Here is a 25499-nt window from a genome sequence, read left to right as displayed (position 1 = left end):
TGTATCCTATTTTATTTTGTACAAAGACAAACAATACTCTGAATTTGTAAAATGCATTTAACGGTATATTTCGATTTACTTTCCATCTGATTGATTTATTTAAAGACAAATATTACCCCGAATTTTACAGATGCATGTAAGGGTATATTCCCTTTTACTTTTCATATGATTAATTTATTTGGTTTGTGTTGTGCATAAGCACGCATTTTTCCTTTATTTTCCACGTTATTGTGTTTTGTGTTTTGTCGCAAATATGTCACACATAGATGTTCAATATGTAATGTACCTATAATTACGCTGTCGTGACTTGGTTCTATTGTATTACACGTATAGACGTACTGTATTACAAGCACTGTTTCTCAACCAAATCCTGTAAGTAGTTGCCACTACTGTTAAAGGTGGGGTGACCTTGTCAGGCGAAAAACCACCTTTAGCCTACTCACCAAGACAAATTTTGTAAATTTTTGTCCCAAATAAAAACTACTACTACTACATCAGTCGAGACACTCAACACATCTTGAAGCAATGCTGTGTTATTTTGCGGGTGTTTTATTCGTCTAAAGGACTGCGGTACGGATCTGTACCACATTTGAGGACTTTTGACAAAGTCATTGCTACAAATGCATGCCCGTTTTTAACAAAACCGATAACACAAAAACAACAGGGTTCGCTCAGTTCAAGTAAAGAAACTCTACCTGAAACGCTTTTAAAGCGTGTCGCTGTGCCCCGTTGAAACGTCTAATTGCGCATTTTCTGGCATTCGAACGTAGTATCATCTACCTGTCGCTGATAGCCTCTGTCGACATTGCCAAGAATTCGGCAATAGCCCTTCAAGTTCCCTTGGCTCCCACTTGGGTAGCCAACCGGAACCCATTTCTGGTTAACATCGCTGCCTTTCCCTCCTCCTCTTTATCTATCTATCTTGCCTCCCACCACGTAGCGCATTGATTTAAAGATTCAAAAATAGCGCGCTGACATCATTGGTGACGTAAAAGGAAAACAATGAAAACGACCGAGTGGCAGCAGAACAGAATGCGATTGGCAGCAGCCCTGGCTGGGTGCTGTCCTGAATTTCTAGTAATGATGCGCTCCTTACCCACATTGCATAAGTGATATGTAATTACAGACGTAATTTCAACTGTGTGTTAAATCTTTGCGAAAGATTCGCACAGCCGATGCGAATCACAAGAGCAGAGTCAGCTTCGTCATCTAATATAACATGAAAAATGAAACGAACAAAAGCAAAGAAAAAATATCGCCCAGACTTCTTTAACGTGCAGTGTAATCTTAGCATGCGACGTTTTCACATTTGGCTTATTGAATTATAGCTGCAACGGCAATGAATCCAACCCGTAACCTCCTATACAGTGGTAGGACCGCCTAGCTGCTAGGTCACTGTACGACAAGTCTAGCAGTGGGTCCTTATAAAAAGAAATGTTTATTGTGGAACCACTGAGAGGGTGTTTGGATCTCTTCAGTCTTTCGAAAGAAATGCAACAGGAGCGCACAAAACCCACTTAATTCTTTTCATGTTTCGAACTTACGCTTTCGACGTTAAATGTGGAAGTGGAAAAAAAGGGGCTGAAGTAGGGGGGGGGGGGGTGACAATAGTGTGAGTACAAAGCCGGGAAGGGCGCACGACGCGAAGATCATGTACCTCGAAAGAAAGGTACATATACATACGCGCACACGGTTCGCAAACATTGCGCCTCACCCTGATAAATGAGATCCAATACTTCGCGTACATCGCAGACCTGCGCGCCAAGCCCTTTTTTCTAACAACCCGAGAAGGCACTGAAGGAAGAAGAGAGAGAACGCTCATTTTGTACCGTCCCTTTTAGTTCCTTTTTCGCCCATGTTTTTTTGCCTCCCACGCCCATGTTTTTTTGCCTGCATTGTCCTTCTCTGCGTTTCTCAGCAAACAAGAAAGCGCCGCGCCGCGCGGCCCTGTCGTCGCTGTTGTTCCTGACCCGTTTTCCCGTTTCGTGTTCCACGGGCGTCGGCGCGCTTTTTCCGAGCTACGCCGGCACTGTGTACGTCTCAGGTTAGTGAGGCAAAAAACAAAAACAAAAACAAAACAAAGCGCGAGAAGAAAGGAAAAAAAAAACGAAAGGGATATTTGTAAAACGTCCTTGGTACAGCTTTCTCAATTTTGTTATTTTTTTTTCCGGCGGGCGCTAATTTCACTGATTCAGGCACTGCAATCGGCCGCTTTGTATAAACTCTTCGGTGACTGGCGCGCACAACACTCTTCATCATCAGTTCGCTTAATTCACTCTCCATATTCAATGCTTCTCACTTGTACCGGCTTTTATTATTTCGCCACGCGCCTCGAGGCTTCGTCTTTCGTTTTTATTTAACGCGCAGGCGAGAAGGTCACCTCAGCTGAAGAAGTCTGCTGTGGGGGGCGTTTGTTATTCTCGGACGTGATGCGTCTTGGCGCCAGTGGGCTAACTCATGTATTTAAAACCCTTGCACCACTTGTGACAGGGTATATAACTATTTATTTGCTCGCGTAGTTACTTCGCAGCTGCATCCATGGGGAATGGGAAAGCCTCATAGTGCTCTGCTTCAAACACTAAAGAAAAAAAAACAAGAGCTGCAAGTTTTAACTCGCTAAATCATACACACAAAAATAAACGAAACACAATGCGCGAGTTCTACCCTTCCTGCCACGTTCACATAAGGCTACTAAAGAAAAAAAAAACGGATGAATTCATAGCAGGTAAGTAAAAGTGGCGGTGGATGCCTGACAGCTGAATGCGAGGCTCCCCGTCGAGATAGAAGAAACTTCGGTGTTCTGCGCGAAGTTTGTTGCGTAAACACAGCGCGGAGTGCGTTCTGCTTCCTTTCAACCCATAGTTTCGGGACTGAAGAGCGCACAACGGTTCAGGTGCGACGCAGGAGTTTCCGACGTTTGCAGTTACATGCTTTTCAGCCTCGCCGGAAGAAAGATAACGAAGCGATGCAAGAACAATGAGCGGCTTGCTGCTGTTGCTTGAGCGAAGCTCGGGCTTGTTATTCCGAAACGTTTTCGCTAACGCCAGAGGCTCGAAGAAAAATAGGGAAATTTTTTCCGGCTTTGTGCTTTGCGGGGCACGGCCGAAAAAAAAGGAGAAAGAATCGAAACGAATGGGACGCGGTTCTATAATTTTTGATTCCTGCACGTTGCTTTAAGCCCTAGAAAACAGCGCTGGCTTATGTTTATTACCAGATGAACATGTTCATAATGTTCATTCTTTGTGTATTTTACTTTCTAGTATTAATTCCTTCCGTTAAGTTTTATTCATGTTATTTCCTTAAGTGTACCTTTGTGGCCTTTCATTACTACAGTTGTTCCTGTTTCATGTTTTTATCTCGGTAGTAATGTTGATGAGCCCTGTATTGAGGTGTATCTTTTGTATACCACTTTAGAAGGCTGCTTACTCTGTAACTCCCCTTACACAATGCCCCCATGGGGCCTGTAAGGTATCTTAAATAAATGTAACGGGGGGTTTGTTACGAGGTACTGGGGCGACGGGAACGGCAACGGCAGCAGTCTGGGATCAGATCGGCGAAAGACACACAAGCGTAGCGCTGGCAAAAACTCTCGAGAACACTGTCACCTCGTCTTCGTCTTTTCAAATCATCAGACGCACCTTCGTCTTTAGCCTTACAATCACCCCGGGGACAAGAGGAGCCATCCTGGCGACTTAGGATGATGGCAAGACGGCGGGGTCGTAGTAGGGCTTGAGGCGCTGGACATGAACGGTCTCCCGTCCTCGGCGGCGGAGATCAGGAGACGGCGTGAGGGGTTCCACGATATAATTAACCGGAGAGGTGCGCTCCAGCACACGGTAGGGACCATGGTACTTCGCAAGAAATTTTGAGGAGAGACCGGGAGTTCCTGAAGGGATCCAGAGCCACACAAGTGCACCAGAAGTGTAGTTCGGTGGGGTTTGGTCTTGGTCGAGGCGGGAGCGCTGGCGATGCTGGGTGTCAGTGGTGAGTGACCGGGCAATTTGGCGGCAGGCTTCGGCGTGTTGCGCGGCGTCGGAAACAGGCCGATATTCGGATTCATCAGGGCGGTAAGGGAGGATAGTGTCGATAGTAGCAGAGGGTTGGCGGCCGTAAAGTAGGAAGAAAGGAGAGAATCCGGTGGTAGACTGCGTAGCGGTATTGTACGCATAAGTAACGTACGGAAGGACGAGATCCCAATTCGTGTGGTCAGAAGCGACGTACTTGGAGAGCATGTCTCCGAGTGTGCGGTTAAATCGCTCAGTGAGGCCATTGGTCTGCGGATGATAGGCGGTGGTAGTTCGGTGAATCGTGTTGCACTCTTTGAGAAGCGCCTTCACCACCTCAGATAAGAACACGCGGCCTCGGTCACTGAGCAGTTCACGAGGTGCACCGTGGCGAAGGATGAATCGGTGCAAAATGAAGGAGGCGACGTCCGTCGCTGTGGCAGCCGGAAGGGCAGCAGTTTCGGCATATCGTGTAAGGTGATCCACCGCTACTATAGCCCAACGGTTGCCGTCTGCAGTGTATGGAAGCGGACCGTATAAATCAATGCCAACGCGGTCGAACGGGCGTGGAGGGCATGGTAACGGCTGCAGCTCAGCAGCAGAACGATGGGGAGGTGTCTTGCGACGTTGGCAGGGAATGCATGCGCGCACGTACTTCATGATAAAGGTGTACATTCCGCGCCAGTAGTAGCGCAGCCGTATGCGGGTGTAGGTCTTGAAAACGCCCGCGTGACCGCTGTGGGGGGCAGCATGGAAGTATGCGCATATCTCCGAGCGTAAGTGACGTGGAATAACGAGCAGCCACTTGCGACCTTCGGAGTTGTAGTTACGGCGATAAAGTAGGGTGTCACGGATCGCAAAATGGGCAGCTTGGCGGCGGAGCGCACGTGACGGTGAAGCAGCCGTCGGGTTGGCGAGAAAGTCGAGAAGGGAAGCGATCCAGGGATCCATGCGTTGCGCTGAAGGCATGTCGCCGAGGCGAAGCAAGGGCAGAGAAGCGTCGGAGGTGGAAAGGCTGGCGATCTCGGCTGGAAGGGGGCAGCGTGACAGTGCATCGGCGTCTTGATGCTTGCGGCCGGTGCGATACACGACGCGGATATCATATTCTTGCAAGCGAAGGGCCCACCTAGCGAGGCGGCCGGAGGGGTCTTTCAGGTTGCAAAGCCAACAGAGCGCATGGTGGTCGGTCACAACGTCAAAAGGGCGCCCATAAATGTACGGTCGAAACTTCGCGAGGGCCCATACAATCGCCAAACACTCTTTTTCAGTTACGGAGTAGTTGCGTTCTGCTGGTGTGAGTGTGCGGCTAGCATAAGCAACGACGTATTCGTCAAAGCCAGGTTTTCGTTGGGCGAGGACAGCGCCGAGGCCAACACCGCTGGCGTCCGTGTGAACTTCGGTAGGAGCGGCCGAGTCGAAATGGCGCAGAATGGGCGGCGCCGTGAGGAGACGGCGCAAGGTGGTGTATGCGTCGTCGCACGCTGGAGACCACAGTGATAAATCCGCACTTCCAGACAGCAGTTGAGTCAAAGGCGCAGCAATGGACGCAAAGTTGCGAATAAACCGGCGGAAATATGAGCACAAACCCAGGAAGCTGCGCAGGTCTTTGATGGAGGTAGGTTTGGGAAAGTCAACCACAGCACGAAGTTTCGCTGGGTCGGGACTGACGCCCTGCTTAGAGACAACATGACCTAAGATGGTTAATTGACGAGCGGCAAAACGGCATTTTTTTAAGTTCAGCTGCAGGCCGGCGTCAGAGAGGCAGGTCAAGACGTGCTTCAAACGGGAGAGGTGGGTGTCAAAGTCCGGGGAAAAGACCACAATGTCGTCGAGGTAGCAAAGGCATGTCTTCCACTTAAGTCCGCGCAAAATGGTGTCCATCATCCTCTCAAAAGTCGCGGGGGCGTTACAAAGCCCGAAGGGCATCACCGTAAATTCATACAAGCCATCCGGTGTCACAAAGGCGGTTTTGGGGCGATCGGCTTTTTTCATAGGAACTTGCCAGTACCCGGAACGCAAATCAAGAGATGAAAAGAGTTCGGCCCCTTGCAAAGAGTCCAGAGCGTCGTCTATGCGCGGGAGGGGATAGACATCTTTGCGCGTAATCTTATTAAGGCGGCGGTAATCTACACAGAAGCGTATGGAGCCATCCTTCTTTTTGACGAGCACCACAGGCGACGCCCATGGGCTGCTTGAGGGCTGAATGACGCCGCTCTGGAGCATCTTGTCGACTTGGTCTTCAATAACTTGGCGCTCGGCGACAGACACACGATAGGGACGTTGTCGCAGCGGTGCGTGGTCACCTGTGTCGATGGCATGGGTGACAGTGGAAGTTTGGCCCAAGGAACTTTGATGTGAGTCAAATGATGAGCGAAACTGATTAAGTAAAGTGAGAAGCTGTGCCCTTTGCGGCGCTGGAAGGTTGTCGTCGATGGAGCGAAGGAATGCTTCGGTTGAGGAGGGATCGGGCGCAGCAGTAGGTGGGCTGAGTGCGGCTATGGAGAGGTGCGGCGCGTCGTCCGTCTCTTCGCGGATGAGCAGAGACGCGAATGGTTGTACCGTGCCGAGACATTCACCTAGGCGCAAGGCGTTGGGGAACGAGAATGGGTTAGACACGAACAGTACGGAGAGGCCAGCGGATATAGTCAGTACAGCGTATGGCAGAGGCAGACACTTGCGGTGCAGAAAGATAGGGGACGGAGTGAAGAGGACAGTGTCGTCGCGAAGAGGGCCGCAAGAGAGAGGTACGAGGACTGAAGAGCAGGGAGGCAGGTCAATGTCTTCGGCAACTAGGGCCTTAACACAGGCACCAGGAGGGGCAGTGTCCAAGACAGCTTCGGGCAGGTGAGAGAACTCGACTTCAGCTCGAGCACAATCGATGATAGCAGCATGGCGCGATAGGAAATCCCAGCCCAGGATAACAGCATGAGAACAGCAGGGCAGTACGACGAATTCGACGGCATAAATGGTCCCCTGGATTACAACGCGAGCGGTACACGCTGCTGACGGCTGGATGTTCTGAGCGCTGGCGGTGCGCAGTGAGAGTCCAGCAATTGGCGTCCTTACTTTTCTTAAAGAACTACACAGCTTTGCGTCCATGACGGAAACGGCAGCACCAGTGTCGACAAGCGCCATGACAGAAACGCCGTCGACGGAAATTTCAATGAGGTTAGCGGCTGACGGATGAGGCCTTTCGAAGTTCGTTGTGGACGCAGTTCTCGCCTCAGGAACTGCGGCGCCTAGTTTTCCTCCTGGTTAGCGGTGGGGCGACGTCGCATAGGCGAAATAGACCGGCGTCGTGGAGAAGAGGGCCGGCGGCTGGAGAGGGTAGAACGGTCCGGCGAGGAAGTACGACTTTGCGGCGGCGCAGCTGGTACAGAGTACTGACTCGGTGGGGGCCAGTACCCAGGAGCTTGGGGAGGAATTTCCGCGTCCGGGAGACGACGGCGGCAATGCCGAGCTACATGACCTGGGAGACCACAAAAGAAGCAAATCGGCCGATTGTCCGTTGTGCGCCAGGAATCGCTGACCCTTGGAGTAGGTCGTCGGTAAGCCACTGGCCCTCGCAAATGCGCCGGAGGCGCACTATAGATTGGCGGCTGCGGTCTTGCTACGACATCGGCATATGTCACTGGAGCCGCGACAGGAGGCGGTCTCGCGACGGCTTCGGCATATGTGAGCGGAGCCGCCACAGGTTGTGGTCTGGCGACAACGTCAGCGTATGTCAGCGGAACCGTGACAGGTGGTGACGGATGAGCCGGTGGAAGAGCCTCAGCAACTTGCTCTTGAATTGTATGTCGGAGCGCTGGAGTCAGATATGATGGTCGGTCGTGAGCGCTCGGCAGAAAGGAAAGTTGACGTGCCACTTCTTCCCGCACGAAGTCTTTAATCTGCTGTAGCAGCGAGGGGTCAGGAGCAGGCGTGAGCCCAGCGAGCGACTCAACCTGCTGTGGCCGCTGGCGTGTCAGAATCCGCTGCTTGCGCAACTGCTCAAAGCTTTGACACAGCGTGACGACTTCAGCAACGGTACGCAAGTCGCGCGCTAGAAGCATCTGAAAAGCGTCGTCATCGATGCCTTTCAAGATGTGTTGGATCTTGTCGGCTTCCGACATACGAGCGTTGACCCGCTTGCACAAGTCGACGACATCTTCAATGTAGCTAGTGAAGCTTTCACTAGCCTGCTGAGATCGTTCACGCAATCGCTGTTCGGCTCGGAGTTGCCTGACAGCCGGTCGACCAAATACGTCTGCAAATTTAGTCTTAAAAATAGACCAGGTTTGAATATCTGCCTCATGGTTGCGATACCAGAGGTTAGCCACACCGGCGAGATAAAAGATGACGTTGTTTAGCTTCGTCACATCGTCCCATTTGTTGTATACGCTCACCCGCTCGTACGATGTGAGCCAATCTTCCACATCGTTCTCGTCAGTCCCGCTGAAAATGGTCGGGTCCCGTTGACGAAGAGAGCCGGCACAGATGACAGCCTGGCCCACTTGTACGGCCTGGTGTTGGACGTCCTCAGGCATCGTGCGCGCCGGGAGAGCACGACTACGGAGCTCCAGGGCCGATGTTTTTACCCAGCACCTCCACCAAATGTAACGGGGGGTTTGTTACGAGGTACTGGGGCGACGGGAACGGCAACGGCAGCAGTCTGGGATCAGATCGGCGAAAGACACACAAGCGTAGCGCTGGCAAAAACTCTCGAGAACACTGTCACCTCGTCTTCGTCTTTTCAAATCATCAGACGCATCTTCGTCTTTAGCCTTACAAAATAAATAAATAAATAAGAGAGAGAGAGAGGGGTGGAGCACGCAGCTAGAATTTTAGGGCAAAGTAATAGAGTGTATGGAGGTGAAGCCACTTCGGTAATAATCTGCTATTCGCCCGTTATCGTCGTCTGAAGGCATTTGTTGTGGACGAAAGCAGGATTAACAGCGCTATGTAACGCTACGGTCATGCGGGTATGATTTTTTTTAACCCGGCACACACGGAAGAAACTTGGTTGAATTTTGAATTTTGTTCTAAAAATTAAGACAACGACGAATTCAGGAAAGCAAAGATGACAACAATGCTGAAGACGTGTGGAGGTGAGAAGTACCCCCTCTCTCCTTGCCCCCTCCAGAATAAAAAAAAAAAGTTCAAACAACACATTAGCGACACCCGACTAGGACGACGTAAGCGTTTATCCTCCAGCGGCAGCTGTATGGATAACCAGCACCAAATAATTTATTAGGCAGCAGACGGAACCAAATCGCGCTCAGGGGCGTCCAATAGACGCGCATTTCAACCCGCGCATGACTGCGTTCTCTCACAACATAAAATTCAACCTGTTCTCTCCAGCATTGTATTCTTCACTGCTCTAATGACCTTTAATGCAAACCCTTTCAAAACTATGCGCTCAATCAGGACTCTCCATCACGATGTACATACATGTAGATACCAACAGTACCCGGAATATCTCTAGAGGCTTTTAAGTACACGTCGCAAAAGTAAATTCAGTTGCTTGATGGCGTTTATCCAAATCCTCCAATCCGGTTAAGCCACGTGCCGTTATTGTTTCCTGAATAATTGGCCGTACCATTACGATGCGCTCACCTCCGCTTTACGAAGGTAATAAGCAAGCAAAAAAAAAACACTCAAGTGTTAAGCGCACAAAATAGAGAACTTAGGAATGCAAAAACCAGCACAAAGCCGAGCCAAAAACAATAAATAAAGAAATGAGAAGACATAAAATGCCATTGTTCGTTCTGTTCGCCACCCCGAAGATCATTACAACTTTCTGCGCTGCCAGTCACAAATTAACCACTGATGGGCGCAAAGTTAGCGTCGCTTTAATGACAGCGTATATCTCCGCGCACGGGGAATGAATGCGAGTTTCGCGCCGACCGACTTTCAACGATCTCCATCGCTAACATTTAGCCCTTCCTCTCCCGGAGCGAGCCGCGAATTCCGGCGGAATTCTTCGACACCAAACAAATCTGCCAGCGCAGTAAAGGCAAGCTGCACTAGGGGGGAACCATTGTTTTCGATTTTTTTTTTAACCGCTGCTACGTTCGCTCACAAAATGGAGCATTCCATCGTTGCTTTTGTTTTTAGCGTACCCATGAGAAAATCCGCTGTTGGTCTCCTGTTGAAGAGAGCTTGGATTATTGTGCACATTTAACGAATCACAGTGCATTTGGTGTCGAGACAGACGGGTGGTAAATGATTGAGCGGTAGTAGAAATTACGGCGAAATGTCCCGATGAATTTTTTTTCCTGCTAGCAAGTAACTGTGGCAATAGTTCGGTCTTTCTTCTTCATTCAGGCACGCTATTAACGCATAAAAATTAACGGTGGTTTAGCTTTGGTTAAACCGAGGGAGAAGCGGTAGCTTCACCGCCACCGCTCCTTCCGTTATGTACTCGGTTTAGGAGACCGTGACGTGACGGTCTAGCACGTGAACACCGCATGCATTCTTTGGCGCCCCTGCGCTCCTCCCTTTATGCACTCGGTTGAAAGGAGGGTGCGACGTCACGACCGATCACGTAAACGCCGCGTTTAGACTCCTCGGCGAGCCAAAGTCAATCACGTGGCCCGATTTTGGCTGAGTTTGACGTGACCTTGACGACCGTGGTGACCTTGACTTGCCCTTGAAATGACCTTGACTTTTGACCTGGACCTCAACCTTTGACCTTTGCAATGACTTGACCATTGGTCTGACCACTGACCATTCACTGGTTCTTCAAACTTATAAACTGAAAGCTTGACCATGGCTGAGCCTTGGAGGTCATGGGAAGCACACCTCTAGTAGTGAAGCTATTGCTTCAAAATATTCCGTTAAGCAGTTTCAACTGTGTTTAGCGACCAGTGTTTACATAGGTGCCTCAGTGTTTGCTCTCGCTTCGACGTACGCGGAGATCTGATAGAAACCTCCTTCGCTGAGTACCGCTTGTTCTGCGCTTGTCGTGAGCTGCTGCTACTTGCTACCGACACAGCTGATCTGTTTCGAATATCGCTAAGAAAGAGCTCGCGTCAGTAGGCTGGTGGGTTCTCCAGGGTTTCAACACTTCACAGATGGCAGAATTGTCCCCGTGGTCTTTCTTAGTGCTTCCCCGTACCCACGCCTGTGTCTGCCAGCAAGGCCACTGATACGCTCCTATCAGACCCAGAAGTTGTACTCTGCCATAGACCGTCGCTAGACGTATTCGACGTAGTCAACCGCAAGTACCGTTATCGGCTACCGCCCTCGGCCACTTTCTGCCATGGATCACTTATCACTTATCACTATACGCCTTCGCTCGAGGCCGTTATTATCGGTCGCAAGTATATCATCGCCGTTAGGCACTGCTGCACTCGCCCCATTCCATGCAAAGCGGAGGAATTTTCTTCGCCACGCATTTGCCCCGGCCGTTGCTCTGAGCGCGCTACGCTGCCACCATCTGTCTGCCGGGGATCGTACGCTAAGCATCTCACGCACGTGCGATCACAGACGCGCCAAAGACCGGCTCGTTGCCGCGCGCTCCATCATTACCTGGAACGAGTTGCCGGTGCCGAAGTAGATGGGCACGAAGGCGAGCCAGATGATGCAGGTGGTGTACATGGTGAAGCCGATGAACTTGGACTCGTTGAAGTTCTCGGGTATCTTGCGCGTCTTGATGGCGTACACGGTGCACACGCAGATGAGCATCATGTTGTAGACCAGCGACACCAGGAAGCTGGAGTCCTTGATGCGGCACTTGAGGATCACCTGGTCGCGCTTGCCGTCCGGATGCTCGCGGCGCACGCTCGGAGGCTCCACCACGAACCACACCACGCTTGCGACCACTTGCACCGAGATCAGCATGAGCGAGATCACCACCTGGAATGGGGTGTGGCAGGTAGTGGACAGGAACGACTGTTAGCTGGAGAGTGCGGGGACTGGTCCTGGTTCGAGCAGACTTGGGCGCCCTGGCATGTGCGGCGCATTGTCAGCACAATATATAGTATACCACTGCCTGCTAGTTGGAACATGGCGTACTAGGCATGCAGGTTTCAGCGGATCAAAAGTGCCGAGTTAGTAAAACGCTTTACTAATCATTAAACAACGTCTTAACTATAGGCAGACTCACTTTAATGCGTTGATCATAGAATGAGAGTAAAACAGTTTAGGAGTCATTAAACAGCGTCTTAACTATAGGCAGACTCACTTTAATGCGTTGATCATAGAATGAGAGTAAAACACTTTAGGAGTCATTAAACAGCGTCTTAACGATAGGCAGACTCAATTTAATGCGTTGATCACTGACTGAGTCGCCCACACATCCGCTAGTATGAAATGATTTCTGCACTCATTCGTTCCTGAACCCAGAAGGTTCCTTCGGACTCTTCATGCCAGAAGCACATCTTTCCCACCCCAAAGCATGTGTTCCTCACTCTTCTGTTTTTGTCTTTCCTTATTTATTCGCTCTATCAATTACCCGATTTCTTTTAGTCTCGCTGGCCCCTTTCGTTCGCACATTGTGGCTGGCTCGGGTGCAGCACCGACCTGAGACTTTGGGCTGATGAAGGACGGCCTCCTCGCCGAGCGGCGGGCGCTCTCGAAGATGCGCGAGATGCGGTTCGTCTTGGTGAGCAGCGCGCTGTAGATGATGGAGAAGCCGAGGCCGACGCCGAAGCGCTGCGAGGCGCACGACGCCGGCGCCGGCTTGAGCAGCAGCACGAACGTCATGAGGTAGCAGATGAGGATGCCGGAGAGCAGCAGGTAGCTCAGCTCGCGGCCCGACGCCTTCACGATGGGCGTCTCGTTGTTGGCCACGAAGACGGCCATCACGGCCAGCGTGAGCACGATGCCCAGGCAGGCGATCACCACGGGCACCACGGCGAAGATCGAGTCGAAGCGCATGTACTGCAGCGTCAGGTTGTAGCAGCTCAGCTTGTGCGCGTACGGCCAGCGGCCGTCCCCGCAGTCGGCGCACGTGAACTCGTCCAGCACGAACTGCCACGGCTCGCAGCGGTTGCAAATCCAGCAGCACGTGTCGCCGGCCTGCACGATCTTGATCTCGCCGACGCCGCACTGCGGGCTGCAGATGGACACCGGCACGCGGCGGCTGCCCCGGCTCCAGCGAACCTCGTCCACGTTCAGCTGGAGCTCGTCCAGCCACCGGCCCACGGTTCGGTACTCGTAGCGCGAACCGTTGGGCTGCCGCTGGTAGTTGTAGATGCGGTACGGCGCCAGGCCGTCGCCCTTGGGGTCGAACCGGACCACGCTGCCTGCCATGTCTGCGCAGGAGGCAAGGGGCTGCTGATCACGTGACCAACGCTGACACACACGGAGGCAGGACGCAACAAACTAGCCAGCGGAAAGTTTAAAACCCGGAGGAGTTCCAGCGGCAGAGAACAACCACCAAACTGCGGCTGCACCGCGGCGGATAACTGAGCTACAGGGTTATGCCGATTTCTCTCGAGTGCACAGAAGAAAAAAAGATAGAAAGAAAAGAGGATTCACAGAGAAGGATAATAGAACAGTGTCAAGGTTCTGCCCCAACTTTTTCCTCTTTATACCGTGCCACCATTCACTTCCTTTACGCTGTCACCAAGACGTCGACGTGAGCGTCCACTGCATATATGTTAACGTGCTGTGACCAAAGAACTTTGCTTGCCGTCGAGATGACAAGTTCAGAGAAAACACAGGAGAGTGCCTCTTATATTGTTCGCTGAACTTGAAAAATAAAATTAACGAGAGGATCATGGCGAAATGTGTTCCTGGAACACTGAAAAAGATACGCTTGTGTGATCCTAGCATTGAATCGCGCGAGAGTTACTGGAGTCAATCTCTTGAAACGCATTTGCATACTGTCGTTTAAGCTTTCATAATATTCACTGTTTCATTAAGCCACTGGCTCGGAGCAAACTATGCAGCTCAATAGACTCCACGAACAGATCCACGAAGCCATTGCAACAGCGACAGCGTTTTGCTTACTCCAGATTTTCTCAAAGAGAGGTCTGGGCATTTAGGGGCGCTCACAAAACGTGCGACTTTGACGGATCGTTTGCCGGTTCGTCGCACGACAACTTTCGTTCCAGGGAGAGCGAGTTTCGGTCAAAAGTCAACCATGCGTCGTTTGATCGACGACACTGCGACGCAGCGCGCCTGTCAAAAATCTAGTCTCTCTTTTCGCAGCCGTCGCACGTCATATATGAGCGGCGGCATATCGGCCTCGCGTGCCGCCCGGCTTCGGAAACAACGTTTCCGCTCTTCCCGTATCCGGTTTTGTCATCACCTTTCCTCTCCATTCGTCCCAAGCAAGCGTCGAAGAAAACGCGACAGAAAAAACAGGCAAAAGTTCGCGTCTCGTAGCTCGTTGCATAACGCAACGAAAGGAAGGGGCCCAGAGCAGCAGAAGAATGAAGAATGGAGCAGAGTCAGGGAAGGCTCCTCATTCTTCAACACAAGAGAAGCGAGCACACACAGAGGTTGCGACGATTGCTGGCGGGGAATTCGTGTCCCCAAGCGAACCAAGGCGGCGGGCGCAGCACGTTTCATTCCGCAACTCAACCCACGCATCAACCTTTCCATTTTATTTTCCCGCTTTCTTCCCTTCCTTTTTTTTTCCCAATCCCGCCGGCGATAATGAATCTCCAGTCGCCGAAACGTGACTCCACCACATTCGGCACCCAAGGCGAGAGAAGCCTTGAGCGAAATGTGAGCGAGCAGCAGCAAGAACAGCAGAGCAGCACCCGACAATGATGACGAAGACGACGATTTCTGCATACGCAACGGGGCTCCTCTCCTCTCCCTTCTCTCTCTCTCTCTCTCCCCCCCCCCCCCCCCCGTATCATCCAGGCCTCCTCCGCTACTCAGCGTATACACCCATATTCTCGCCATCAGTGAACCGCGACGAGCGACTGCGCGCCTGCCCGGTGTTTTTTTTTTTTTGTCTTCTCAGTTCTCCAGTAAAGGAGATTTAATTTGCATGTATAATGGATTACGGCGAAGAAGAGATAAAGGTAGAAAAACAGCGGGCACCCATATAGGAGGCGGTGCTCCGTTCCAGGCATACCAGAGAGAGAGAGGGAGACCGGAATCGGCGCCAACTGTTCGGCTGCAGTCACGCAGCCTCCGCTGCCTCTCTTCTATACGTATACTGCTGAGCATACTCGCACGAGCGGAAGCGATGTATGAACTTTAAAAGCGGCGGCTCGACTAGTTGAAGTGCGGCGAGAGCACGGACCAGCCCCCCTCACCCCCAAGATGCCGGAAAATGTACACGTCATCGTTCCGTTCGCTGGCCGGCTATCAGTCTTCGCCTCTTTTTAAAACTCTTCATTTTTCTTTCTTTCTTTCTTTCTTTCTTTCTTTCTTTCTTTCTTTCTTCTTTCTTTCTTTCTTTCTTTCTTTCTTTCTTTCTTTCTTTCTTTCTTTCTTTCTTTCTTTCTTTCTTTCTTTCCTTCCTGCAGCGATCTCTTTCATTTTAAGTTGAATCCGCGCCTCCGCTAGCTGGCCCTTGCTTCGCCGTCGTTTAATAATTCATCATTTTCTTTCCCTCGACACGCTTCCCTTTTTAGCATCCCTTTCTGGCTCTCTCATTCTTGAACTATAAGGCTCTGCTCGCGTTACAAATTCAACGCTGGCACTTGATGCTTTCGGGGCTGGCTTCAGATATGGGTCACGCGTTGACAGTTTTCGCTTGTTTGTGTGTTCGCGCTGTAGCGGACGGAACGTTTCAGCTGAAGCTCATCGAAAGAGCCATCTCGGTTGACTGAGAAGAGAGTTTTATCTCTGTGCCTCTTTGCGTCTGATATTGAAGCACCAAAATCTCTTGCAGAGTTCTTTGATGTTCAGGAAAGCGCTAAGTGAACGTGGTCGGGCACATACACGAGAAAAGTGACTGTATGGGTAGCTAAGCCATTTTAAATCACCGACATCGTTGACCCATAGCGGTACGGTACGCGGCGGTACAAGTTGTACGGCGGCAGCTGCAATCGACTGCGAAAACCGAGTGAAACAAATGAATAAAATGAAATAGTTGACGAACTAAACTAAGCGAAAATTCGTCAAAATGCAGCGAAGGATAAACACACAAAACGATTTCTACTGTTTACCTCGCATAATATTCCTGTCACATGGCACTCCTTCAAGGCGCTCGGGAACCTTAAAGGAACAGAGCCGCAGCTACACGGTTCAGCTCAAAGGTGAAGCAATCGTGGAAATTTAGCACCAGTTGCTGTGCATAAGGTGCGTGAAGTGAACGTTTTTGTAATTTAAATTGAATGTCTGGTATGGAATGTCTGGAATGACGCAAAATGCCTCGGACGGGCGCCTTCGCCTCCAGAGCCCTTAGCGGCAAAGGCGCAACACTTGTGTCGTTAAGCTACGCACTATGCGCCTTTTAACACAAGCAGCTGATTCTCAAAAGCCTTCGCGGCGCCTGTGTGACGGGTGTGCAAAGTCCGGCGTTCAAGCATCATGCTATTCAGAAACAAATACAAATTAGACGCTGGAGCAAGTCGATGCAACGCTGATGTATACCGCGCACATAGATGCGAAGTCGAGTGGGCGTTATATATTGAAAAAATTGGTGTGCTGTCAGGAGGCACCGATGTGACCTTACATCTGCGTTGTTATTAGGTAAAGCGCAGGTGGGAAATATAACAGTGAACAGTACAGAAAATGTCTGCAGTTGCAAAGCACGGCACTGCCTTAGCTAAGCGAGGACCATCAAAAGTGGTCTTAATCTGTGTCTTACTATGCTTTCGTGCCGCAGGCATTTCATTACAACTATTTCACTGGGCGGTATACAACTATGTCTCGAAAATAAACTTAGTTTCGCTGCTGTAAATCCTTGTCTGCAACCTTTTCATAGAGTAATTTTTCAGAGTGGGGTTCTTGGGAATGAATTACATACGCTATGCAAACGCGGGAGTTTATTGCTTAAGACCACAATTTCTCGTGAACACTCAAGTAATTAGCAGGAATTATCCCGTATGAGCCAGGTACGTACACACGTCATCACTTGAGGTGAACTGTGCAGTGAAAGAGATGGTTGCCGAATTCTATCTGTTACAAGCGTAGGCTCTTGTAATGTGACCCAAGTTATATAGCGCATAAATGATCCGGTATCACCTGCCATGCACACTGACACCAGATAAGAAAGCACGAAACAAAAGACAGGAAAGGCGACGACCTCACCTTCGAACGTGACGTTGAGCAGGTACTTTTTGTACAGCAATCCGCCGTCGAGGTCTCGCATGGCGTTGCAGTAGAGTTCGTTCTGCGGCTCGCACAGGTGCTCCCACACCTTATGGAGCGCGTGCGCCATCGCGTACACGGCGTCTAACACAAACTGCACCTTGGTCTCCTGCAGGTATCCCACGGATTCGTCCAGCCGCAGGTTCTTGGAGCAGGTGGGCTGCGACCCGTTGCTGCCAGGCCCCCTCCTGGCCGTCGTCGCCGCTGCCGCGCCGCCGGCCTCATCGTCGTCGCGTACGACGCACTGAAACACGTCTTCCCAGTACTCCTTGAACCACGGGTTCCGCCTATTGTTCTCCACCGTCAGGTTACGCATGTACGCGTCAAACTCTGGTATGAATCGCGACTCCAGCTCGATGGTGATGGCGCCCTCGGCCACCTCCTCGAGCCCTTCGACGAGCTTCTCCTGCTTTCCCCAGCCGTCGCTGGCCACCCAGACGAAGTCCTCGGTGCGGTTGGCCCGCTTGGCGGCAGCCAGGACTCCGCGCGAGTCCTCGGCCCGCGTGAAGAGGACCACGCCGCGGGCGTTGGCCTTGAGCAGCAGGTTCTGGTAGATCTGGTCGAAGGTGTCCACGGTGGCCGAGTGGGGCACCTTCTCGTTGACGGCGATGCAGATGTTGCGCGCGCGGGCCTCCCGCGCGAAGGCGGTCATGCCCGAGTCGCCGTACTGGCCCTCGGAAGTGACCAGCGACACGTAGGACCAGTTGAAGCGCTGCACCACGTCCACCATGGCGAGCGCCTGGAACGTGTCCGGCGGAACGGTGCGCGCGAAGAAGTCGTAGCGGGTCTTGTCGCTCAGGGAGGTCCCCGTCGAGGCAGGGCTGATCTGGGGGATACGGAACAGCCGCAGCAGGTTGGCCACCTGTCGGTGGAAAGAGAGAAAGGGAAAGGGGGGTAGAGTCTGCTGCCGGACATCGGACCATACAGGATTCAGCTCTTTCAGGGCAATGACAAGTGAGAATTACGCAGGTGCAATGGAGCACTGTGCCGGTGCCATCGGCACCACATAGTCGTTTCTGGCAGCGATTATCGAGGATAATAAGATCGAATGATTAACATTTTTCTACATTTAATTTTCTTCTAAATGGTCGACATTTTGTCGGGTGTTTTTAAGCGTGGGGCTTTTCAGAGGTCTAAGCATACTTCTTTTTCATAGAAGCACGGAGAGATGACGCGTCCGCAGCGCAGCCAAGAACGCACCTGGAGAGACACTTCGGAGTAGGATCCCCCAACGACGCCGCTGATGGCGCGGCTGCTGAAGCGCAGCTTGGGCGGCGCCCCGTCCGAGCACTGGAAGGCGTTGGTGTCCACGGTGTTGAGCGAGGCCCGGATGAACTCGAGCGACTGGTTGAGCGCGTACGTGTCGCTCGAGCAGGTGTCCAGGATGGTGGCCCCGAGCCGGATGCCGCCGAGCAGCGACGGGTCCTCGTTGATGCGGTCGATGGCGAACAGCATGGCCTCCAGCCTCTGGATACCGCGGTCCTTGTTGATTTTCCCGCACCTGGTGCGCTCGCCCTTCTCGTGGATGGGGAACAGGCCGCCCAGCACGATGTCCCCCGGCACGTGCGCCTTCATCGCCCAGCCGCCGGGGGGCTCCAGCCACAGCCAGGGCCACAGCCAGAGCCAGAGGAGCGGCCACGCCCACCTGCTGCGCCCCCGGCGCCTCAGCATGTCGCAGCAGCAGCAGCCGGCGCCACGCCCAGCGACCCGCTGCCGGCCACCTGCGGAGTGCGCGACACCTGGTGACCCCTGGTGACCCCTGGTGACCCCTAGACTCTGGGACGCAGCCGCAGGTCTGGGCAAGGCCAGAAAGTATTGAAAGCGCGTGTAGCGGTGTCAGACCTAGAAATACCTAGCTCTACCTGAGTACTGCTCGCTGGAACCCAACGTTTACAATATGACGAGTCGATTAAGCTTTGTTTTTATGGCGATGCAGCTTCGTCAGACTGTTGGCGCCTTGATTTGTGTTTCTCAGCCAATCTCTGTGTCTGTGTTTCTTAACTGTAGTAAAGACGACCGAACGATGAAACGAACCGCGGCGAAACGATAACGGCGCAAGAAACGGACAACACATGCGCAACTCGCCACACAGGCCGTCATTCTGATGGCCTAACGAGGTCAACGCTCTTCTATTTGCGCGGACTGCGAAACAAAGAACTAAAGTTTAGGAATCCGAGCACCGAGGATTCGACCGCGGGTGTCGTATAGTACGAAACATGGTTCACAATTTTCTCATTTGTCTCTACCAAAGGTTTCGAAATTAGACAACGAACCGACACACTACGGACCTTGTCCCTTGTGCCCACGAAGCGCAAACAATCAAGAAAACCTTAGTCTTCTGACTCTCGTCGTGTCGTACCGAGACGACGCGATACGGCACGACCCGACCACAAGCTCTTGTCCATTACTCCGCTTTAATAATACTCGCGGAGGAAGGGACCATTACTACAAGGTCGGTGGCCTATGCTGTTACAGTGACCTCTGGCTGGTTCTACAGCAACGATAAGGCCTTTAACCATCTCCCTTCTTCCATTACGCGGCATAGAAGCCTTTTATATAAAACTAAATAATACGACTCGCAACAAAAGCACCACTGACGTTTCTAGTTCACTCAGGGCAGTGGCGTTTTAGTATGTTCTTTTCAGTGAATTTGCAGATCACCCGTGACCTGGCGCAATTGAAGCCGAGTTCCGAACGTCTACGAGGAACGCAGCATTCCACACTTTTGGACGCCTTCCAGAAAAGAAAAACAAAACAAAAGGTGGTGCCTTGTCTCGCGCGCTTTAGAAAGATCCCGTGCCTGCGGCAGGCACAGTTGCGCTACCGACGCTTACACAAAGAGATTTATGCGTGTTGGGCGCCCTACGAGCAACGCTACTGACTTCGGTTTTCCTCGCGAGAAATTCGCATTTAGAAGCGCCGACTCGCTGATTTCAAATTCCGAGCCCGGTCTTCGCCTCACTTTATTCGGTAACCGTCTGTTTCGCGCTTTTTTTTTCTTCTTGTCGGGTTCCTTTGCTGCTCCGTACTCTCGCGGGACCCTGGGAGCCATTTCATTTTCGACTCGGCTATATGGGTCCGGAGCAGCGAAAGCTCGGCGGACGTGACGTCTATGCAGCGCTCACATTTCCACTGGCTTCTTGTTTGCTCGTTCGATCCGAGAACGAAACTGGAGTCAATACAGGCGAGGCGGAGAAGAAATTATACAAAAAAATAACAAGAAAGTGAGTGGAAGCGACGAGGGAAATCTGGGGAGTTGGTTGCTTACGAAATGCCGGTCACATGCGCGCACAGGGACATTTGAGAGGGAAACAGCGCGTGTTCTCATGTCGGCAGTGTGTTTGCCGTTGACCCCTTTACTCCCTAGATTTATTTACTGTTCCTGTTTCGCACTATTCCGCATTTGAATGGAGTTACGGTGCAGTTGTGTATGCGATATACATGTCTACTATAGGTAAAGAAGCCAGGAAGCAAAAAAAAAAACAATGATAACGCTCAGCTTGGGCGGGCTTTTAGCAAGGGAATAGTTTTTCGAGCTTGTGTATGTGATGCGACGCGAGACATGTGCTCTTGGTTGAAACAGAGGGAGGGGGGGAGGGGGGGGGGGGAGGACAAGCTTTCGCCTCGTGTTCCGTGCTTCCGCGTTCTGCGTCATCCATGCAGTTAGCATGCGGGCTGCGCTACGTGTAGCCTTCGTCGCCGTAAGCAGCGGGCCTGGTTGCAGCCAAGGCTTGGTGCAAAATCTCCACCGAAAGGTTTTACCGACATCGCTACGGACTACAAGCAGGGAGCGTGTCCACGGTGTGGCGCTCGTTGACTCGTTAACGTTCTTTGTCGATGCACTAATTGTTGTATTATTAAACATGAGTAACAAGAAAGCAAGCGAGAAAATTAATTCCGGGCCCTCTGCTACGACTTCTCCACCAGAGTCACCATGGCGACGCTACACTACACATACCTTCCGTGCCATACCATCCCATATAGTACTGTACCATATCATGCCGTACCACACCGCACGCCACCTTACCGTGCAGTACCGTACCGTACCGTACCGTAACATAACATTTCATATCATAGAAGGTTTGTTCATAGAAGGTTTGTTGTGGCCAACGACTACACCGGAGTGGCCAAATCCTGTTCTGGTGAGGGAGTGCGTTGTCGGTTCTGGTCACCGAAATCAAGCCGCACCCCAGGCCTGGTTATGCAATTCTATCGACACGCGGAGTTTTTTTTTTTCCAACCCGGTGGAGAATTGCGCGGCACCGGGATACAAATCCCGGTTCTCTTTAACGCGAGGCGGCTGCTCTACCTTTACGGAATCGCTGGCGCCTTTATATGATATGTCATAGTGAGTGAGTGAATAAACTTTATTGTCTAATAAAGGAGTCTTGCTGCTTGCCCGAAGAATGGCTGCCTTTAAGATAAACCTGTATGGGCATGGTATGGTATGGTATGGTATGGTACGCATGCTATGCTATACTATGGTATGGTAAGGTATGTTATGGTATGGTATGGTATAGTTTTCTGCGGCCTGATACTATAGTGTACAGCGCGGTGTGGTATGTTATCATACCACACCGCGCTGTACACTATAGTATCAGGCCGCAGAAAACCATACCATACCATACCATACCATACCATACCATACCATAACCATACCATACCATACCATACCATACCATACCATACCATACCATACCATACCATACCATACCATACCATACCATACCATACCATACCATACCATACTGGTTTACCTTAAATGGCAGCCATTCGAATTCTTACGCTCACTATACTTGTGGGCCTGTTTAAGAGCGCCGCTCTACGGCTTCGCGCTGCTAACGAGCCTCCGTGTACGCGTTCACAGAGGGGCTAAGCGCACCGACCGTCGGCGCATTTGGCACTTCCGCCGCTGAAAGCTGGCTCGGCGCGGAACGCCCTCAAGCCCGTGCGGGCGCCGTCGGAGGCGCGTAATTACGGCGCCCTCGGGTGCCGAGCGTTCCTCTGCTCCTGGAACACGAATTGGCGCCGCCCGCGGGTCCGCTTATTTTTCCTCGGTTGTTACTTATTCATTACTCGAGTGCTGGCGACCCTGCTGAGAGCCGAACGGAATGGAGGGAAGAGCGGAAAAGGAGGTAGGGAAAGAAGGACCTCGACGCCCGCCGAGAGTCCACGCGACAGAGGCCAACGCAAGGATCTAAATCTAGTGTCACCATGCAAATGAAGCCGACTTTCAGGCTCTCCAGTGGAGGACGTTGTGTGTAGGGAAACCATCGCCTCTTCCCTTCCCTTCTGTCTTTCCAATTGACTCAATCCAGCTCATCGCGGACATCCACTACAAAATCCCTATACCTCTTTTTCGTTTAGTTTCGCGTTTTGCATTTATTTTTTCTTTGTATAAACACTGCTTTTCCTTCACTTTTCTTCCCCTTTCCATCGCACTATCTCCCTGCTCCCTCTGTCCCCTGCCACTCCTCTCCATTTCTTTCCCGGGGACTCTCTACTACCGTCTCTTTACACGTTCCGCACTCCCTCTAACCTTCCACTCCCAACTTTCCCCTCCACTCTCGGTCAATCGATGGGGCCGTGATCGAAAAGCGGTCCGGATAATGCGCTCTATCGATCCGCGACACACCTGGATTGCGACGGCCAACGACGCCGCCGGCTGCCTTCCTGCCTTTCCCGCTTTGGCGACCGCCCCTCCCGTGAGCCCCCTCCTCATTCTCCCCTTTCTTCCCCCACCGCTTGCATCTCCCTCGTCTGGCTGGCTCGTGGCACGTATGTGCGCCGGCACTCAGCTCAAAACGACCTCGTTGTCACCGCTTCCCAAAAACGATACTTGTTGCCATGTCTGGAGTGGAAGCCTGGGCGGTTGCCTCAAAACTGAAGATATGAAAGGTTTTTAGCATTCTTGAATTCCTGCGCTGAAACCAGGGAGCGCAATATTTGTTTAAGAATTCAGATTTATGGAAAGGAAGGTGGATGGGAATGACTGCATAGGAAGTAGCTAGTGCTAAACTTGTGCCATTGCTCAGAGGAGTCTTATAAATCAAACTCGGTAGAAACGATGATATTGAACAAAAGCTAAAAAAAAAAACCACCTCGCAACAAAACGACCCTGTATGCTCACTCGATTGGTTCAGTTTTTGATGCGACCACATGGGAGAAAAAAAATCAAACCTGGACTGTTTATTTTTTATGAGTTTCGCTATTTACATCATATTCGATATGTAAAATAAATCCCGGTGAAGGCAATAAAAATGTACTCTCTGTTATGAATCCAATTCCATTAACATTATGTAAGTACTCTTTTCAGAATCAGTTACGCTGACAATACGCCTTCTGTCCTCAGCCGATGATCAGAAGTTTGTGCGAAAGGCACGCAGATGTAGTGACACGTAAACTTCTAAATTACATAAGAGCTGGAGGCAACTGCAGGACGTGATTCGTTGGCGTGACAATATACCTTATTACCCGCGAAAAAGAAATTCAAAAGTCGCTAGCATGAAACAGGGAGGTCCCAAGGCTGTTAATCATCAAGTCGCGATCTCCCTGCCCATTGAAGAGCTGGGATTTTGCTCTTTTGTGGAAAAAAAAATTGGCTTTGTAGTGATCCTCTGAATGTCTCCCACGTAATGCAGTGATCATGCAGAATGAGTTCCTTATCTATGCTGTTGAGTGAATGGCTTACACTTGTTTTAGATCGAAAGTTCTACACGAACAAAGTTGCAAAAGTCGATTCATCGCCGAAGGCTTGATCTTGACGTTGAGTAAAAAAAAATATAACAATATTGCCACGACTGAGACTCGAACCCGCGGCGGCGCGAACAGAGCAGCTTCGCTGGCCACTACACAAGAGCACTAGGCTATCGCCTCATTTTCCTTTAAACATGGTATTTACTACACTGAAAATATGTTATATTTACATGAACTATTTACAAAGGTTTTAGGAAGCAGCACGAAAGACATCTCAGCAAGACACAGCAACAGAGCACTAGGTGGGAAATAAGGGTGAGTACTTCACCAAGAGAAAGTGCCACTCCGGAGCCGATCTCGCCTCGTGTTGTTGGTTTGTTGGTTTGTTTGTTCGTTTGTTTGTTCGTTTAGTCGTTTGTTCATTTGTTTGTTCGTTTAGTCGTTTGTTCATTTGTTTGTTGGTTTGTTGGTTTGTTGTTGTTGTTGTTGTTGTTGTTGTTGTTGTTGTTGTTGTTGTTGTTGTTGTTGTTGTTGTTGTTGTTGTTGTTGTTGTTGTTGTTGTTGTTGTTACCCTCATACCATGGCACATACCCACATAGGAGGACTGGCCAAGAATTGGGGGGCACAGAGAGTGTTTCAGATAAATATTTCCTGGATGAAAATAAAATGAATGCTGAGGAAGGAAGAAGTAAGCAAAAAGGAACAGCGAAATGAAACGTGTTAAACTGCAAGGCACTCTCGCGCTGTGCATTGCACATCGCCGTCTTCATCAACTACAACTACCATCGAATTAATATCGTCGCCAGACGTGCGACGACCCAGCAAAGCAGAACCATGAGCGAACCAGGCCGAATACATGTTTTCGCACGCCTAACCGGTTGAACTACGTTGAAACCCTATCGTTTTTTTTTTGACGCGGTGTACATTTTACAATAGAACACCGGAAGTAAGACTTATTTATGCATGGACAGCCAAACAAACAGCATTTTATTTTTGCCTGAGTGTTTTGGACAAGATGTTTGGTGCAGTATAATGTCTGAGTTTTGAGATTCCACTTATGCGCGCTCGTGGGATAGCAGAAATATTAAGAACCAACTAATGAGGTCTTCCCATAAACTGTGTGAAAATTTTGTCTAACATAATGTCACCGTTACGATGTTGCATTTATCCTGTCATCCTCAACTGAACCATTTGAAGTCATGTCCCGTTAACACTGGCTGACTCTGCTTTACCTATCGTTCGAAAATGACGTGCACACATAATCGTATATCGCATTGTTTATATTCGCATAATATGTATGCCTTCTTTGTGAAGTGCTGCTTGATAAAACGGTTTCTCGAGCACCGTTTATGCCCCTTATCCGCTGCGTTTAGGATCACGCATATGACCACTGAACAGGTTCCTGGGTCCTGTTTACTGACTACAATATTTCCATTCAAGTCTTAATAAAAATTATAAAAGTTTCAATCTTCTTCACGTGCGTAGCAAAATATTGTTAAAGCCCTCATTTTGTTAGCTTTAAAGTTACCTCTAGCAAGCCTCTAAAGCAACAAACCAAACAACAGGTAGCTCTAAAACAAACAAACGAAA

General features: G+C 50.7%; 1 protein-coding gene across 2 annotated transcripts in view; it reads right to left on the bottom strand.

Moving 5' to 3' along the window:
- Nucleotides 1-25499, bottom strand: part of LOC144098690 (metabotropic glutamate receptor-like) — a 241144-nt gene that overhangs the window by 20070 nt on the left and 195575 nt on the right. For both annotated transcript variants that reach the window (XM_077631506.1, XM_077631505.1), the window contains exons 4-7: nt 18414-18934; nt 17154-18075; nt 12510-13243; nt 11517-11843 (exon numbers count right to left, since the gene is read on the bottom strand). In XM_077631506.1, coding sequence (XP_077487632.1) covers nt 11517-11843; nt 12510-13243; nt 17154-18075; nt 18414-18884 — 2454 coding nt within the window. In that variant the 5' untranslated portion in view covers nt 18885-18934. The remainder of the gene's footprint in view (nt 1-11516; nt 11844-12509; nt 13244-17153; nt 18076-18413; nt 18935-25499) is intronic.

This window comes from Amblyomma americanum, chromosome 7 (genome assembly GCF_052857255.1).
Source record: "Amblyomma americanum isolate KBUSLIRL-KWMA chromosome 7, ASM5285725v1, whole genome shotgun sequence".
In the NCBI taxonomy this organism is placed as follows: Eukaryota; Metazoa; Arthropoda; class Arachnida; order Ixodida; family Ixodidae; genus Amblyomma; species Amblyomma americanum.
Note: the sequence above shows the minus strand (reverse complement) of the source record. Positions and strands in the feature narration are given on the sequence as shown.